Consider the following 20,210-nt stretch of genomic DNA (forward strand, 5'->3'; position numbering starts at 1 on the left):
AGAGGGTGACTTGTATTAACACATAGGATAGTTTTTATCCCGGAAATCATACGGGACTGGGAACTATGCGGAATTTCCTTTGAAAACGCGGGCGAAGCCGCGGGTGGAAATCTAGTTCTATCTATATTTCGCGAGTATATTCCTTAAAGTATTTTTTTTAAACATTCACGAAAATATACTAAAATATATAGTTACTTATACACTTATACAGTCTAAGTATTTTATAATATCACTTATTGCGCAAATTTTATTCTAAAGTGAGCCACACAATAATTCATTCTTTGAATACATAAAAGAAAAAAGAGGTAGCCTTCTGTATTGAAAGCAATTATGTAAAGTGTCGACGCTCCCATTCCACATTCGATAATAGCCCGTATTGTTTCAATTTATCATAATAAATGTGTTTATTGTTCCACGAAGCAATAACCTTTAGAAAGCGTTCAATAAGGGATGCTCTAGGTATGTATTGCGTGTCGTTGGCTTTTTATTGCCTTGTATTGTTATTTAACGATGTATCAAAGTATGCAATATGTACCTTTAAATGCACGCCATTAAAATACGTTTATAAGAAGACTTTATTATGGTAAAAGTCTCCCATTTAAGAAAATATTCAGCAAGAATCTAAACAGCATTTTCTTTAACGAGATTTTATTTTGTCTTTTAGTATCGTAAGATTATTACATTAGATATAAGTATAAAGACTAATCACCGACTTTCTACTAAAAGTGTGAAATTCAGTTCATACTCCACAAGGGAATTAGGAGCTTTCTTTAAAGAGACAATGTTTACGTAAATCAAGATATATATATATAAGCTCTTTTTTACGGGTAATCAGTTGCCAATTAAAGAACATTTTTTGTTTAGGGCTGATTCTTCAATCTTTGGCTTATTCTTCGAATATCGTATTAACCAACCATTTCAGAAAGGTGTTTTTTAATAGTCGAGTATAGTTTAATATTTTTAAAATGTAGTGTAATTTATTTAAGAAGCGATTTTTTACCAAGGATTTAAAAATCGACTTAGCTACAAAGAAAACATTACAATGAAACTCTTTAAACATTGTTCTAAAGAGGTTTTTCGGTATCGTTAAAAATAATTGCATTACAGAACCAAACAATCAATCAAATGGACAATCAAAGTCGTTCATGATACATAGCGTTGTAAATCTAACGCAGATGGTTAACAAACCTCTTATGAAACGAATTTGTAAACAATTCGAGCAAGTTGCTTATGGTGTAAGTTAAAAATGGATTGTTTTTACGAAGTTTTATTAATAGATTATGTGTAATAGTTTTGGAAATTGGGCTTTTAATCTTTTAAGTGTGTGGAAATTAAGTTGATTATAGCATTGAATATTTTAGAGTGATTCTTTTAAACACGCTTTTATTAGCTTCACCTGTATCATAGGCATTTATGCTTGTATGTTTGTAGGTATATGTAACCTACTCGTTTATAGCTGGTTTTGACCCACATAAAATAAAAAATTCATTCAAACTTTGTACACACATCAAAGATCGGGGACAATACAACAATTTAATGAGCTTATCAAACGTGTTTATCACTTTTTAAAACTCTATTTACTTATTTAAAAAAATGTGAAACTCTATAATTTTATAACCCATTGAGCCCCCAGCGGGCCGATCGGTCCACGACACAATAGATTTTCTATTGTGTCTGTGATTCCGGGGGCTTAGTTATTACAGGAAAATTTTTACTCAAGAGCTTCTAATATAGAGACAAATTATTATACATTATCAGACGGGATTATTTTATTCGATACGCGCACCAAGTTGCAAAAAGACACACAAAAAGTCAAAATGAGATTCAAACTTCACTCATTGGCGTGATAATGTTGTTAATTTCATCCCCATTGATATAATTACGATCAAAACAATTTTTTTCATAAAATATAAAATTCGTGAACAGATGAGTGAAGGTCGACATAACTTCATTATGCAGCAAGCTCCTTTCGTTGTTGTGAGTTTCATAAATGAACTTTATTACGTCAGTTCGGTACCACTGAAAATCAGCGCTTGTTTGCTATTATTTTATTTCTTTATCCAGCACACAGCAGGACTTCACTGCACAAAATATAAATTTATGTCTTCTTTGAAAATTTCAAATAATAAAAAACATTAATAAGCATACCTTGCTATCCTTGATCCTTGATCATGATTACATGTGCTACTCTTTCGGTTTGATGCGCCCGAGGTTTCACGCCTTTTCTTGTTCCCCGTATATCATAAAATGCACATTTTTATCATATACAACGGGGATGATACCTATACAATGCGAATAATTAGCAAATTATTTATATTAGAACCTTTAAATCCAGTTTTATTGGAAGTAACACCCTCCATCTAAATTAAGTATAGGCGTAGTTCGTCTATTGGGTACCTACTTCTTCTGCTATTAAAAATGATGATGATGATGAAATTAATTGTCTCCAGGATGGGCGACTACGCAGCGGTGACATGTTACTGCGCATCGGCGCGGTGTCCGTGGTGGGGATGTGCGCGCGGCAAGCGGCCGCCGTGCTGCGGCAGTGCGGCGCCTGCGTGCGCTTGCTGGTCGCTCGCCCCGCGCATACCAACATGCAGGTGTGTAGGGAAATTGAAGGCAATGTTACTCATCTTTGGATAATCTTTGTTATTCGTAAAGATATACAGGGTGTCCCAACAACGGTATACTAAGCCCCAAGGAGGTTATAGTTTTGCATACGCTGAGTACGTAAAAAATACTTATAAAATTCCAGACGATTTTTTTTGACAAATAGATGAATTTCTTAAAACTCTATATTGTGTACACCCCTAACAAGCAACCCACTCAACTTTGCCACCTGCACGTGAACTATCGTAAGATTGTTTTCATAGACAAATTAATGCTCATAGTAGCGAAGCAGTGTATGCAAAACTACAAGTCCCGCTTATTATACCGATAGTGGGACACCCTGTATATTATCTTATGGTAAAAAAATTTACAACAGGTTTTCATTTATAATTTTATTTAAGAAATAAGCAAACAATAAACGAAACTTTTTTAAAACAAATTGAGTATTTTTGGAATCTCACGCGAATTCGGCACAAATCAAGCAGAAAGTACTGGATTTTAAATTATTTTTCCTCCATTTTAATAACACATATTGCATATTAAATAATTACCTACAATCTTAGAATACTTACCATAAAAACTGCAGCTGTACATTTAACTTCAATAAATGTTTTGGGAAACAACAATTCCAGTGAATCCTGAGCATTACTCGTACAACTTTTAATGGCAGATAATAAATACATTGATGAATAATTTAGAAGTAACAATCCATAAACTCGAGAACCGTTGACAAATCCAACGTCTAAATAACTCTAATAAAACTTTATCTCTTCCGTTTTAACTTTTAATGCCAGATAAAGAGTCCAGAAATGAATATTTTCTAAATAACAACCGACGATAAGTAGTCTTCAGTAAAAACTACCCTACTTTGACAATTTATTTTTATCTACCTACAAATATTATGCGAGATGCTTGCATATACTGCAGTTTTTTTGGTTTAGTTGATTTAAAATAAAATAATTATAATATTTTTTCATTTACAAGTTGCTGCTTACCTATAATTTTCGACTACCGACTTACCTAATACTCTAACCTTACCACTTTAATAAGCATTTTTTTGGTCAATTGACATAGATTCGCGGATGAGCACTATTCACAGATAAACTTAGGATATCAATTACAATGTCACCCTTCCAAAGTACTGAAATTTAACACATATAATTTCACAAAAATCCTACCCTTTCTCTCTTTCCATAAAAAGTACAAAAACGCTTCATGCAAGTCAATAAATTGCATAACAGAATAATGAACTTTATCGGCATCCCTACCAGGACTCCAGTATGTTAATTACTGGCCGCTCCCACTCAATTTATATTAAAAACATTTATGTCAACCCTATGGAATTTTCCTGATATAAACGACAATTAATGACGTCATGTAATTAAACGTTTGTCGAAGGGCTCGTATTTATGCAAACCTTGAGATTTAGTAGACGTTTTATACACTTTTTATGGGATGATGTTACTGCTACAGAATATAGGGTAGTAATAATTAACAAGACATTGTAAATGTTCTTCCATTTCTACCTACATAGGTTGGATATTTAACATATTATACAAGGCAGGTGTTTGTTGCTAAATGTCTTAATACGGTACAATGACTGGAGAAGGTTCTGGAAATTTAATATTACAGAAAAAAAACCTAATAAGTGCTTCTGATTTGGAAGTTATTTAATATGTATTTAGACAACCCTGAAGTTGTAATGGATGACGGAATTTTTTGGAAATTACAATCATGCATACAATAATTTTTTTATGAGTTTTTGCATATAAAATTATGATTTGATTCGGAATTCATTCTATTCGGAATTAAAAAAAATATAAATTAATAAAGTGTATCCTGGAATAACGTTCCTCTTTACTACAGACATAAAAAGGGAAAAAAAGCGTTGAACAAATTTATATAAAATTTCAACGCTCTGTTGTTAGTCAAACAGCGATTTTAATATTGACTTTTATAATCTCTGAATTAAATATTTTTAAAGTATCTATTTTATGATTAAATTCCTGACTCGCAATTTTATAATAGAAAGTTGGAGGAAGAAAAGAGCCTGCAACTTTATTCGCGTAGACCCGTACAAAAATACTGTTTATTCCAAAATTTAGTATATAATATTGTTATCATAAAAAAACATGTACATTTTCTTCAAGAAAATGTGACGCAAAAATCGCTTTTATTCTATTAAAAACATATTATCACTAATAATAATTAAAGCAAATGATAAACCTCTCAAGTTAAAATTCATTAAGTCTTTTGAACTACTACACAATTTGCCAAAAAATACTCATACTTACCTACATACTAATAACATACAATTGAAAACAGTCTATTAAATATTCACTGTTTTATTTTTTATAAACTATCTTGCATAAAAAGTGCTGTGGATTTGCCATTGAAAAAATATCGGAATTTTCCCAGCACGGGAAATGTCTGCAGATTAATTAAGTAATATCCGATCGAACCGACGCTCATTGAAGCTCCAGTGACACTGATTAATTGAATGTTATCCATCGACGAGTGGATTAGCGGCTTTGATAATATTGTTCATACATAGCACGTAATGTGTTAATCAGATAATTGTGGCACAATTAACGGTGTGAATTTAATACCAACTACATTGAGTTACTATGTACTACAGGTACGTAATAATAGCTCAATGACCAACTATGGATTGCAGCGATGTATTGAAATTGTGGATTGAAATTGTGATTGATATCCTTTGTTGGTTAAAGTTCTTTGAGTTGTATACATGGGCGTAGCCACGGTGGGGCAGGGTGGGGCGCTTGCCCCACCCTGGCTCTCACCTGGAAGGTACCTAACCAAATCTAAAAAAAAATAATTATCTAGGTACTGACAAAACTTAATATCCGCAAAAAAATTCACACTCGAAACTTGTCAATCGACTCAAAAAAATGCGATCTAAACAAAAAGCTTGCGCACGATTGACCCCATACATTCACAAACATAATCCTTTTGTTTTTCGTTTGTGTGTGTCAAATACCTTTGAGCAATTATTTAACTCTAAATTGACTGATTAACAAATTTTCATACGCCCATCAGCGCCCAAACGGCTAAAGTTAGGGACACATTTTTGGATGGACGTCGAATTACGCACGAAAAAAAGAAGATAGGGCTTCCATGTTAGGTTCTTACGTGTTATAAATTTTCGTGACAGAAAAAGTAGTGTAGTACCACATGAGTAGAAAGACGGGTAGTACTGTTACTCCACTAAATAAAGCTGTTTTTTTTTTTTGCCAAATTCGCACTAAATTTCCGATCAAATTTCACTTTTGTTTTTTTTATGATATAAGAAGGAAAATGAGCCGAAGCGACGCCTTGCCTGATGGTAAGCTAAATGAACAAAATGAAAATAGACGAAGTTAAGGTTAAGGGTCACTTATTGACCATAAAAACACAAAATGCTGACAGATCCAGTTGGAGCTTCGCTCGCAATCTTAAAGAAAAGTTTTTGGCCGATATCTCGGAAATTATCCACTTTAAAGCAAAAGTTATTTTGACTTTTTTGTAGAGAGTAAAATTTCGTATCTTTTATACCGTGTAAACTTTTGTAAAACTAACCGTGTACGATTTATGGCCTATTTAATGAACTGGTTTATTGTTTTTGGCTAGTTCCAAACCATCCATTTTTTAAGATCAATTTATTTGAAACTTTTTTTCTTATGTCCACACTTTTTGAGTTATTTAACGTTTGATGTTGGATTACCGGTCGAAAAATAGAAAATTTCAAAGTATGTTTCGTATACCTATGTATATTTCGTACAACTAAACAATATTGAGTAATTATTTATATTCGGATGCAAGAATAAAAAAAAAGAAAATGATAGGAGAATATTTTTAAAAATGTCTAAAAAATTCATTTTTCTGTAAAAAAAAATCAAATTTTTTTCCGTTTCGGAAACGGCGAAAATCCACATGCATGCATTGGAAATCTCTTCTTCGCCTTCATTACATCCGTATCCGTAATATCCGTAATACCTTATCAAAATACAGCCAAATATCTGGGTATGACTCTTGACGCAAAGCTTCGCTGGAAGGCTCATGTCAAAAAGAAACGCGAAGAGCTAGAGCTTCGCTATAAGGCTATGTACTGGCTAATTGGCAAGCATTCTTCACTCTCAAAGCAAAACAAGTTACTCTTGTATAAACAAGTCCTTATGCCTTTGTGGACTTATGGTAGTCAGCTTTGGGGCTGTACCAAACAAAGCAATATCACTATCATACAACGATTCCAAAATAAAGTACTGAGAGAGATCGTGAATGCTCCGTGGTACATTAGAAATGACGACCTACATCGGGACCTTAAAGTAGATCTCGTCACGGACATAATTAAAAAGAACGCCGAAGCTCACGAACGCAGACTTCACCATCATGTGAACGTCGAGGCTATCCAGCTCCTTGACAACACGGACATAGTGAGAAGACTGAAAAGGACAAAACCTTTTGAGTTAGTTTAGTGAAGTGTCAGTGTAATATAGTGATTGCTATTCATAAAGAACACATGAATAAAGTGTCTTCGCCTTAAATAGAGACATTAAGAAAAGTGTTAATGGACACATTCTTAGACATACTATACCTAGCAAATTAAGTTAGATTTATATTACTCATTAGCCTATAGTAAAAGGCTAGATCGTAATTTTCAATAATGATACCTTAGGTTCATTATTTTAGGTAAAAAAAAAAAAAAAAAAAATACATCCGTAAAAAATCTTTTGGTCTGCCGCGTCACCCGCCGAGCGTCGGCATTTCTACACTAAACGTTCTACGACTCAAAAAATATGGGCACTAAAAAAAATGTTTCAAACAAAAGTTGTAGAGAATAAAGTGATCTTAAAAAATAGCTAGATGCATTTTATTGATTAATCCAATATTTTATGAGTTATTAGCAAAAAACGATAAACCGGTTCATTAAATAGACCTTACACCGTTACCATAAACAGTAATTTATACAAGAAATGTTTACAGAGTATAAAAGATGCGAAATTTTACTTTCTACAAAAAAAAAAGTCTCAGTAACTTTTGCCCTAAAGTGGATAGTTTTCGAGATATTGGCCAAAACCTAAAAGATTGCGAGCAAAGCTCCACCTGGATCTGTCATTTTGTGTTTTTATGGTCAATAAGTGACCCTTAACCTAAAACAAAAATGAAATTGGATCGGAAGTGCGAGTTTAAATGCTTTATTTACTGCGTTATATTTACCATTTAAAATGGTTTAATTTTCAATTTACGTAGACAATTATTCTTAGACATGTTTAGTATATTTTTTGGTAAAAAGAAATTAAAACATCATATTCTTGTATTTATACATAGAAAGTTAAACTATAAAATATAGTGATGAAAATTTCAACATAAACGGCTGTATCTTTTGATTGTGTTGGTTTATTAATTTCAGCTTGATACAGCCACGCGTTCCTGAGAAAAAAGGTCTTAGACACACAGACAGACGGACGACAAAGTGATCTATAAGGATTTTGTTTTTTTCTTTTTGAGGGTCGAAGCCCTAAAAATAAACCGGGATAAGACCGTGGGTATAGTTGCTAGTTACATATTATTTTTTATTGTTGCCCCACCCTGTGCCCATGGCTAGCTACGCCCATGGTTGTATAATCATCACTGCATAGTATCAAAACATAGTATCAAAACATAGTATCAAAACATAGTATCAAAACATAGCCTTCAGCGCGGGGACCGAATCGAGAAATTCCGTAACGAAAAAACCTCACGCTCCCCACTCCGACAGGCACGGAGGTGTGGCTTGAGCCTTGAAGGCATGCTATGCAATAGCTTTACCGCAGCAGTCCCCGAGTGCCACACGTCTTTTTTTAATTGACAGAGAACCATCTCGAGGAAGTTTTTAGTCATGGGCGGAAAGCTAGTAAATAATATTATTGTTTAAAGCATTTTGGTACCTAATTATCGTTGTAAGCTGTGGACTGTGGTTAATTATAGACAAGGACATGACTTACTTAAATCTTTATCCGTAAATTAAGTTTAATATAAATATAAATGCTTTCATTCTTAAAATAGAAAATATACAGTATTTCACTTTAAGGATTAAAGTCGCACAAACTTTTCGAGTCGTCCCTGTTTTTGGCAGGCGATGCTATTTTAAGGCATTAAAACTTTCTTACTTTTGATTTTCCTGAAACATAAACTTCACCATCAATCTCTATGTTTTGTTCCTTCTGTATAGATACGGATATTCCATGGAATTTAAGTTTGGTACATATTATACTATGCTTGCATAGAGCGGATTGTCTAATAAAGATGTTAAGTGTGGAATTGGAATTGTGTATGTTTGCCCTTCTTTGACATCACAACGGAGCGACTCTATGATCTGATTTTTTGTGTTTAGAGATAGCTGTTAGGAGGTTAGAGAGAAACTTATTACCGCGACCAAACATCTGATTATCATTGTTTGTAGTTGTCTTATAAGTATGTTTTGTTTTCAAACTCAAACTCAAACATTTATTTATTCAATTAGACTTCTTCCAGAAGCACTTTTGAATCGCCATTACATTCTTTGAATTTACCACCGATTTACCATTTATAATTTATCTTTTGTTTAATATTTATCAGTCGCTGGGAGCATCACAAGCGCCGATAGTCCCGTCTCGTTTACTCGCGGACCCCATAGAGCTAGAGAAGCGACTGTCTGACGCCGGCCATGATGGGTTCGGTGCGTTGTGCGAAGATACCACGCCGCCGTCACCACCACCCACTATTATTGAGGAAACTTATCATCATAGGGTAAGTAATGGAACAGATAATATAATTCCTACTGAAAAATACGATTAACGGTAATAAAGTTATTTTGAAATTAAAGGGTTTAATGTATGTCTGTTAAGTACCTGATTATTATTTATCGTTTTATTTTTTACATTATATATATATATGTGTCTTATTGTGCTATACCTAATAATGGATCGTTTTGTGTAATTTTTTTTTCAAAACCATTTTCAATTTTTATACCAATTGAACGTTTTTATTTTCATAATTTAATATGTATATTGTACATGTGACAACTTATAACATGTATTCAATTCAACAGATATAAAATATTATAAATATTTATCTTTGCACAACATGAAATAAAAAAAAAACACCTAATTCTAAAAGCAAAAACATTAAATATTAATAAAACTCGTTTGCAATCCAGTTTATGTAACATTAATTTTAAATTGGATTATTACAAACAAATAACACTACAAACATGTAATAAAGCTACTCTTCCAGCCAGTAGCATCCATAGTAGCAGTAGTACCACGCGAAGCGCTCGCCCCCTCCCCGCGCCCGCCGCTCATCCCCGCACCACCACCTAAAGTACCACCGCCTTTACGGTAAGTATACACACACATACACACACACACAAACACATTAAGGAAACACATAAAATACATATACATGTTCAATATACGCAAACATGTCAAATACACACACTCAGACGTGTCAAATATACGTAAACATGTAAACACACGAAGACATGTGAAATATACTCTTACACATATCAGAGATTATATAGTTACAATAACACACAAACATGTTAAATAAACATGTACACGTGCTAAATATATGTGTATACGTGTCAATTATATACATCCACATGTTAAATACACACACATAGACATGTTAAATACTTATAAATAATTTATTATAATTAAAATACTTTTCTCTCGAATAATTACACTTTTTCTTCAGATTACCTTTAGACATGGCGGTGCGAGGTACCGGGGAACCAGAAACAATAAGCTATGAAGTGGACCTGAATAAAGATTCCGCTTTAGGACTGGGAATTACTGTGGCGGGATATGTTTGTGAACAAGGTAAGTTTATATTATGTAGTTACTGTTTACTGCTTGGTAAGTTTGTCTATAATAAGATACAGGTAACAACTACGTCAATATTATCCATCCAACTTCCAACTAATATTATAAATGCGAAAGTTTTTGGGGATGTGTGTGTGTATGTTTTTTTTTCACGTAAATACTACTGAACAGATTACAATGAAATTTATCACACATATAGAGGGTAACTTCCCTTCTTCTTTATTGCGGGTAATCCCGGAAATCCAACGGGAACGGGAACTATTCGGGTTTTCCTTTGAAAACGCGGGCGAAAAGCTAGTTTTTAATAAATGCTTAATAAATCTTTTCACTCTAGCTTTTATCTATTATAGAATTTTAAAAATTAATTAATCAGTTTTAAAAACATAAAATCAAATCTTCTTTATAATACGTTAGACAAAAAATAGAGAAAATACTTTTAATTAAAACTCTGTGTCTTGAAAAAAATATTTAAAACCCATTTCCACGGGAATGCGATATTTAATATCAGCCTTGCGGTTCTTTTAATCGGATTAAAAAGAATAAACGGCAAAAAGTTTGAAAACGCGGACGAAGCGAGCTACCGTGATAAACAAAAAAGATTGTAAACATAGGTAGCTTGTATTGTGACTAAATATAAACTGAAAACATATTTTTGGGATTTTTGTAAGGTTATTATAGGCATAAATAAACATGATATTTTGTCCCTAATAATTATTATTAATGTTGGTTGCAGGGCTGATAATTTTGATATTCCATTTTATACGATTCGGGAAAAAATAAAACGGAAAAGTTGGTTGCATTCAAATTAAATGCCAATCTTTATTTTGGATTTTGTTCATTTTAATTAATCCGTACGACTATTTTGTCATGAAAACGGAACTGTATAGTACTTTACTAGACAATAATTATCTATACATATAATAAATCTGTAGAAGGGTCAATTCTGTACATTGAAAATATTGAAAAAATAAATAGCAGGGGTCGTTACTGGATCGATACCAAGCCCAAATATGTGATTAAAAAAATTTTTGTCTGTCTGTCTGTCTGTCTGTCTGTATGTATGTTCAGGCATCACGTGAAAACTAACGGTTCGATTTCGATGAAACTTGGTATAATTATACCTTATTATCCTGGGCATAAAATAGAATACTTTTTATCCCGGAAAAATACGCAGAAAAAAAATTATCTTAATTTTTGAGTTTTATCCATAGACGTTGTTCTGTAGAACCGCGAACACACGTTGCGTATTAATATAGGCCTAGCCGTATTTGGGTTCAATAGATAGATATTTATAAGATGTCATTGTCAGAGTTAGGTACTCAAAATGGAGAAATAAACCATCCACGCGAAGACCAGCATCCGCGCGGACGGAGTCGCGGGCGGAAGCTAGTTATTCAATATAAATACATACCTACAAAATATATACACTCGAACATAACCCTCCTTTTTCACATTAGTCGTGATAATCTTCCATACAATAAATTGAAGAACGAACGAAAATTGCACACCAAAACAACTCTGTCAACGTAGAACATAGTAGGTAATCTTGATAAGTGTTATCAAGAACACAAATTTATCTCCGTGTAAACAATATATTTTCGCGTTATGAGACACACAGTAATATTACGCTTGGAACATGTTGGAAGGTTGAGAAATGATATATTTTAACGGATATAAAGCAGGATGTTTTCATGTTTGAGAAATTATATTTTGACAGATTTAAAACAGGATTTTTTGTTATATTGGGTATTTTATAACCGGAGGTTGTTGGTTAAATTTTGTTTTAAATCCGTTTTCGAAGTTGCAAATTGGTATTAACATGACTGATCCAAACAACATACCAAAAATGCAGAACTACATCATGCTTTGCGAATATAACCCATTGACCACCGAGCGGCCCAATGGGAATGAGACCACGACACAATAGATTTTCTATTGTGTCTGTGATTCCGGAGGCTGAGGGATTAATATTAATTTCCACCGGCCTAGGTATCTAGATATTATGATACTTTATTATAAAGGTATTAAATATTCTGTGTATTAATTATGCTTGCAGCTTCACTCTCCTGTAGTTGAATAAAATATCAGTTTTAAGTTGACTTAAAAACATTATTGTTTCGTAAAAAATTCCAGATATTTTAAAAACAAATATTATGTTATTCTTGTTACTTGAATGGCTACTCCCGATTACAAACGAGCTATTGATCTAAGATAGTATCATCAATTACAAACTACATTTAAAGTTTCCCTTTATTATCTATAAGTATCTATTCCCTACATCGAAATAATTTTGACTTTAATTTTCACTTTAACTCTCGTCAATTTACCTCCCGTCACTTCAACTCGCGTCACTTTACCTCCCGTCACTTTTGTGATTTTTTATTTTAAACTACATCTAAAGTTTTTCTTTATTACCTTTATGTATTTATTCCCTAAATCGAAATAATTTTGACTTCAATGTTCACTTTAACTCGCGTCACTTTAACTCTCGTCACTTCACCTCCCGTCACTTTACCTCCCGTCACTTCAACACGCGTCACTTTTGTCATTTGTTATTTTAAACTACATCTAAAGTTTCCATTTATTATCTTTAAGTATCTATTCCCTAAATCGAAATAATTTTGACTTTAACTTTCACTTTAACTCGCGTCAGTTTACCTCCCGTCACTTTAACTCTCGTCACTTTTCCTCCCGTCACTTTAACTCCCGTCACATTAATTCCCGTCACATTAATTCCCGTCACTTTAACTCTCGTCACTTTACCTCCCGTCACTTCAACTCGCGTCACTTTTGTCATAATATGTTATTTTAAACAACATCTAAAGCTTCCCTTTATTATCTTTAAGTATCTATTCCCTAAATCGAAATAATTTTGACTTTAACTTTCACTTTAACTCGCGTCACTTTACCTCCCGTCACTTTAACTCTCGTCACTTTCCCTCCCGTCACTTTACCTCCCATCACTTTAACTCCCGTCACTTTAACTCCCGTCACATTAATTCCCGTCACTTTACCTCCCGTCACTTTAACACGCGTCACTTTACCTCGCGTCACTTTATCTCCCGTCACATTAACTCACGTCACTTTAGCTTCCGTTACTTTACCTCCCGTCACTTTTGTCATTCGTTATTTTAAACTACATTAAAAGTTTCTCTCTATTATCTATAATGTATCTATTCCCTAAATCATCAATAGTTCCCACCTTAATTATGTAGCTTCTTAAATTCCGAATAATTTAGATAATAGCTGGGCTTAATTAAATTGGATACTTACCTACTATCTAATAATAACGTTATTTAATCTTAAATACAGAGAAAGTGTTATTTCTTACACTTTTATTTAACGAAAACGTAGCGCCTGTGGCTTGTACCAAAATCTAATTTATTTAAGTAATGGACATTACAGGTGCCTTTCTCGGTAATTTGTTACCTTGATTGCGATAATAGCTCTTCTTTGATAATATAATATGTATGTACTAGACCCACCCTTGCTCTTGAAGAAAATAATGTTATAAATGGGCAATGAAAACCCTGTGTTGTGTGACAGTATTTATTTTGCTGAAAAATTTGTTTGTTTGAACGCGTTAATCTCGGGAACTACTGGTCCGATTTGAAAAATTATTTCGGTAATAGATAGCCCATTTATCGAGGAAAGCTATAGGCGGAGCATTGCAGGTATAACCGCGGAGCGTATATACGTAGTGTATTTGGATTAATTCAAGCGTAACTCTATATTTATTGAAATACATATTATAAAAAAAGTATTATATTTCAGAGGAACTAAGCGGTATTTTCGTGAAGAGCATCAGCACGGGAAGCGCAGCTGATCTCTGCGGGAAGATACAAGTCAACGATAGGATTGTTGAGGTAATAAATAATATTTAGAAATGTAAATTTTTGGTAGCAATGTGTGTTAAAAATGGTAATGACTTACGAAAAACTAGTTTATTGTCATTATTTTGACGCTAATCTAGAAAACAAACGTTATAGGTTAACTTATTTTTTTTAAATATATTTATCATTTTTTTGTCAAGGCAAAATGAAACACGTTGAATGATTACACACGTTATATTCAACTTTAGCTTAATACATACTCTGAAGAATTCTTCATACAAACTTACAGCAAACGCCAATAAATATCACCTAGCTGATAAAACTCGACAATACAAGCTTGTGAAAAGTTTTTCTCCTTTTTCCGTGATTTATGCAGTCTATTAAGGTTGTACACTGTACAGGCGGTTGTTAATTATCATGGAAGAATGAAAAAAGGCAACGCCCGCGCCGTGTTCGCTTTAATAGACGTGTCAAAACTCGTTAGTCAAGTACAGGGAGGGATTTTGTTTAGGGCCTCGTGAATGGCGCCCTAAAGTTATAATTTTTATAGAAATGTTATTAATAGGAAGATTTTACAGTTTATGATAGTTACATATAACTTATTGAATTTTACTTGAATAAGTAGAGCTGATTAAGTATTTGTGTCTGTATGTTTTTATGAAAAGCATAATAAGTGTCGAAAATGGTACCTAAAGAAAACATTATTTTGGATATCTTCAAATCTATTACTTGTGTTTTCTATTATTATTCAGTGTAAAAAATTTTGATTCATTTTTAATATTTTTTTATTACTGTTTAAACCTAGGCTTTATTTTAAGACGAGTTATAATAAAATTCATTGGTATTATGTAATAGTTAATCGTAGCAGAAAAATATAATAATGCCATCAATATAACTTGTATTACTTTCTCAAGACTTCAAGAGTACCTATACAGTCAAGAATTACATCCAATCTTAATTGACTGTACTCAACATTGACTAAAATCCGTTTCTTTTCTGTAACATTACTCCTTCAAAAACTGGTAGCCATTCACAATCCGACCCTATTGTATTTTATTGTGTTTCGAGTGGCGTGTAATTTTATCAATTGATCCTACAACTTGTGTACAATATTATATAGAATGGAACAGTAATTAGAGATGTATTGTAGTCTGCGGTATTAATAGAGGTTTATACAATATGGGAATAATTGTAAGCTGTATCGATATTGTTGTTTATTCGAATTGGGTCACAACTCACATCTCTGATAAAGGAAGTTCTCAGTCTAAATGTGTATTGATGAATATTATAACGGATACTAGAAATAACTTTGATAGTAATTAAAACTGGCAAAAAATCTTTTGGTACTAGAACAAGACTTCTTACTTCTTTTTTCGTAATCCTTATACTAATGGGCTAATTCCAGTACAGCAAAAGTGTGCAAAGTAGTGTTATTAATAGAATACAGTAGTTTTCACAACGTAAATATATTTTAGTGTATTTTGTCACTTACCATTTCATAAAAATATTTTTTAATATGCGAGTAATACAGCAACATTTATGCGTTAAAGCACTGGTCATTAAGGTTAATTAAAAAGCAAACCACAAAACACATCTGCACAAAATGCGGTGAAATTAAAAACGGTTTCAATAGAATAGTTTTCATTACTCAACGAAAGTTCTAGATAAAGCTAAATATATGTGCTTTGTACGAGTTCAACAATAGAATTGCTATAATGCAGTCCTCCGATAAAACGAACATTGAGACACTGTTTACGTTAAAACGAATAAATTTAACTTTGATAATAGAAGTTTAGCATGCAAATAAATTGCGTATTTCTACATATTTTCAAAAACTTTTTTGTCACAAAGAGGATATCGCAAATGCGTTGTTGTTGTCGAGGTAACAGTAATTGATGAGTATCGATTTATAGGAATGTATGAAGATGTATAGGTTGGTACGAAATGATTTTAACAAATACATAGCGTGCCAATATGGCTATAAGTATATTAAGAAGAGCTGGAACGTCAACACATTTACACATTGCACATGTTAGGCCGGGAGATACTGACACAAAATTTCGGGTCATTTGTAACAGGATGGCGGTCTAGAGGGGTCTTACTTATTCGACGAGTGTGACTTACGCCCACGCGACTAGTCCGCCGGTACCAGCGGTCTGACCATCATTTTTCTTTTTGTCATTGCGTAATAAGACCTCTGTAGAACCGCCATTCTGTTACAAATGACCCGAAATTTTGTGTCAGTATCTCCCGGCCTATGTATGTGTCATATTTTGCAATTGTTTATAAATACAGGGTGATGTTATTGGTGTAGTACGAATATCTAAAAATCTATGAAGAATTTTGTGATACAGTAAATGGAAGAATTAAAGACTATTTTACAGTATTTAATAAAATCATTTAATTTTTTGTTCATTTTCATTAGAAATGTCAATTTTTCTCACCAAGGTGGAAATTTGGATGATAAGGATCTTGTTAGAAAAATATAAATTTTGACTAAAATCGGCATTTTTTTTTTCAAAAATCAAATTACTAATTAATAATCAGAGTTATCACTTATCACCATTTACATTAATTTACAAACGATATCGGTTGTTCTTACTTAAAATTGAATACCAATGTCTTATTGCGGTATGTGTTCTTTGGAAGTGTTCGTAAAGTTGTTGATCCGTAATTAAATTTTGCGGAAAATATTTAAGAGCGCTTAGTTGTGACATATCCTAAGCATATTTAATAGAATTAAAAGACGAGTGAATATCCAGAATAAAACACAATACCTATTCTTTATGACATTATTTAAAAAAAATACGCCAAACTATATACACAATTTTTACTTGATGCAATCCTCAAAGATCATGGACATAGTGTATTGCGCCTTCCACCATACCATCCAGCACTCAACCCAATAGAGTTACTATGGGGCATAATTAAAGGGAAAGTAGCATCACAAAATGTGAACTTTAACTTGAAAACTGTGGAAGAATTATTTAGAAAGGAAGCAAATGCTATTAGTCTGGATATGTTTAGTGACGTTTGGAGAAAGACGCGAAAACATGAGGAAAAATATATTCAATTAGAACCAAAAGTAGATAATTACACTGACTCATTTATAATAACATTAAGAAATTCCGACGGCGAAACATCGAGTTCTTCGAGCGATGAAAGTTTCAGTGAAGTAGAAGATTACGATTATGATTAAATAGATTCTTCTTCTTCTCTATAGATACTGCTTTCTGAATTGGTGGTAAATGTTAAAACTGTTAAACTGTTATGACGATTCAAAAGTGCTTCTAGAAGAAGTCTAATTGTATAAATGTTTGAGTTTGAGTTTAAAACCAATAGTGTGAAAATTATACAATAAACATGTAACACGTATTTGTTAGCGCGTATTGGTAGGTATTACGTACTCACTACAAATATAATATTTCTTAGATATTTTTACTCGACCAAAGTCAGGACAAGACTGCTCCGCAACTGCAGAAGACGTCCGTCATTTAAATCATTATCAAAACAACCATCCGTGTGTTGGGAGTGAGCGCACGTGTTATTTGTATTGTTTTTATGACCTGAAATTTAATTATTATTTGATAATTGAATGATTATTAATACTTTTATCCAATTGATTATTTTTAGAATAAATAATTAAGTTCATCAATTGATTTACTTTTAAATTATAATTTTACAGGTAAATTATGAGAGCTTTCATAATTATATTTGCATATATTTATCTACAACGCACCCATTTTACAATTCAAGTCTAAAATGAAACTAGAGTCGCATTTATTTTTGAACATACTGTAAGTGAAATTGCATAAGTGTGAGTACTGTGAACATGCCAGCTTTCCTTAATTGACCGATATTATTGGAAGAATCTCCCTGGGGCAATTGATATAATTCGAACTGCGCAGTGATGTTTCATTTTTTATCTAATCTTGTATCGAAAACTACACACGAAATTAAGCTAATGTCGACATAATACGTTGATAACACTAAACTTTGTAATTAATAAATACTACTATTTAAATAATACTACCTACATAAATAATTTAGGAAATTCGTTTACAGGAAGAAAACTCCGTTAATTATTATTGCAAGATAAAAAGCTATATTTATGTACAGTCGTAGTAGTTTTATTCCTTTTTACCTGGGCGGAGCTAGAGCAGGATTCGTATTCAATAAATGATACTACAATTATTAATAGTAGTATTTGTAAGATGGGATATAGAACTGGAGAAATTCATTCAGATATCGCAGACTTTACTCATAATTGATATTGCAGTTTAAAAATCGATAATTAAAATTAAATTATATTTAAGTATCTGAGATAAAACCAATGCGCAATGCAGTATAGCATCCGCATTATTCAACAATAGATTTGTTTGTATTTGGGTCGAGTGGTAAATGAATGGGAAAATTGACTCTTTTCAGACATTACGCGACTTTAGTGTTATTTAATTTTAAATTCAGTTCACGTTGATTATTTTTCGTAATTTGATGGGTAATTTGGTTACGGATTATGTAAGGTTTTGTGCAATATTATAGTGTTCATATTGGATAAATATTTGTAGCATATGGTCGAGTTAAAATTGATCTAGAGTAGTACGTAGCAATATCACGGAAATATGATTCGTATTCTGTTTACAGTGGTAATATGTTCGTTAAAAGAGTAATATAGAGCAATTCATACGTATAAACCTTTAAATGAACATACAAGTCTTGTCCAATATTAAAATTAACCTAAATTTCATAAAATACGCTAAAATTATACTTATTGACACGCTCGAAATTGTTCAAAACCAACTTAAACTCAGAATTTAACTAGTTACGACGAATTTGTTCAAGCTCCCGTAGGGAGCTTTTTGTAAAGTTTGTGAAGACATGTAAAATGTAGGTGTCATTTATGTTACGTTTAATTCTTGTTTGGTTTTATGTGACTTATACATTACACGACAACCTTTCTATAGATAACTAAGCGAATTATTTGTTATATTATTTATCCGGGTAGACTGCTTTAGACTGCATAGATTATGTAATAAAAAACCTAATTTTAAATATTACGTTACATACATATTTTTATTTCGCGATATTAAACATTGAATTTAAAATACTTTAAAACGAAACTCAAGTTATAATGTAATGTTATTTAGGGCGACATTTTGCACAATAAAGCAAAAATGGCCGTGGTTAAAGTCGTGGTAAAGACTCATTTCTATGTCATTTTATTTTATCATTTGGAGAGAAAACGAGTTTTATTTTGTTGCTCATCTTTCAAGAGATTGTGAGTGGAAGAGGTATTGAAGAGCTCTAAATGAGTCGTAGACTATTAATCGAATAAATGATGTTAAAAACTACGTTATAAAGTTGAAAAGCTTGACTGGTCTAAGTATATAAAAAATATTTTAAAATACTTTTACAGAAAGCATCAGTTTAAATATCCACAGTTGCATTATTCCACGTCCATACAATTACATTAAAAGCCGCGTATCGCTGTTCCACTCAAATCCCGCAAACATCTCGCGCAAAGAAAATTTTGAAAACATTTCATAGTTATAATAAAAATGAATTACGAAGCACGTTTCCCCGTTCCGTTCCATAAACAAACGTATTCCAGATTTAGAGACTGACGCAGGTTGTTAGAGAATTGTAATCCAACAGTTTTGTACGAAAACATGATTTCTACTTGGCATGTGATATTGAATAGTGGTATTTGATAGATTAGCGTATTATCCATAGAGTGTACGTGTGAATTTGTGCAGCTCGTGTTTGTGATTGTTTGGTAAATATAGTTTGTTGGACTTGCTTATGATAACTGTCGATTGCTAATGATTTGATGTGTGAATAATTAGGGCAAATATTTTTGTTATTGGTGCATTGAGTTTGAAGCATTGAACTTTTTGAAATAGGTAACGTTTTGTGTTAGTTT

General features: G+C 32.5%; 1 protein-coding gene across 1 annotated transcript in view; it reads left to right on the forward strand.

The window, feature by feature from the left end:
* The window catches only part of LOC123703322, a 131,602-nt gene that overhangs the window by 13,000 nt on the left and 98,392 nt on the right, over positions 1-20,210 (forward strand). Inside the window, exons 4-8 of the mRNA XM_045651281.1 lie at positions 2,451-2,600; positions 9,208-9,378; positions 9,865-9,968; positions 10,327-10,451; positions 14,229-14,320. Coding sequence (XP_045507237.1) covers positions 2,451-2,600; positions 9,208-9,378; positions 9,865-9,968; positions 10,327-10,451; positions 14,229-14,320 — 642 coding nt within the window. The remainder of the gene's footprint in view (positions 1-2,450; positions 2,601-9,207; positions 9,379-9,864; positions 9,969-10,326; positions 10,452-14,228; positions 14,321-20,210) is intronic.

The sequence above is a fragment of the Colias croceus genome, chromosome 25, assembly GCF_905220415.1.
Source record: "Colias croceus chromosome 25, ilColCroc2.1".
Lineage (NCBI taxonomy): Eukaryota > Metazoa > Arthropoda > Insecta > Lepidoptera > Pieridae > Colias > Colias croceus.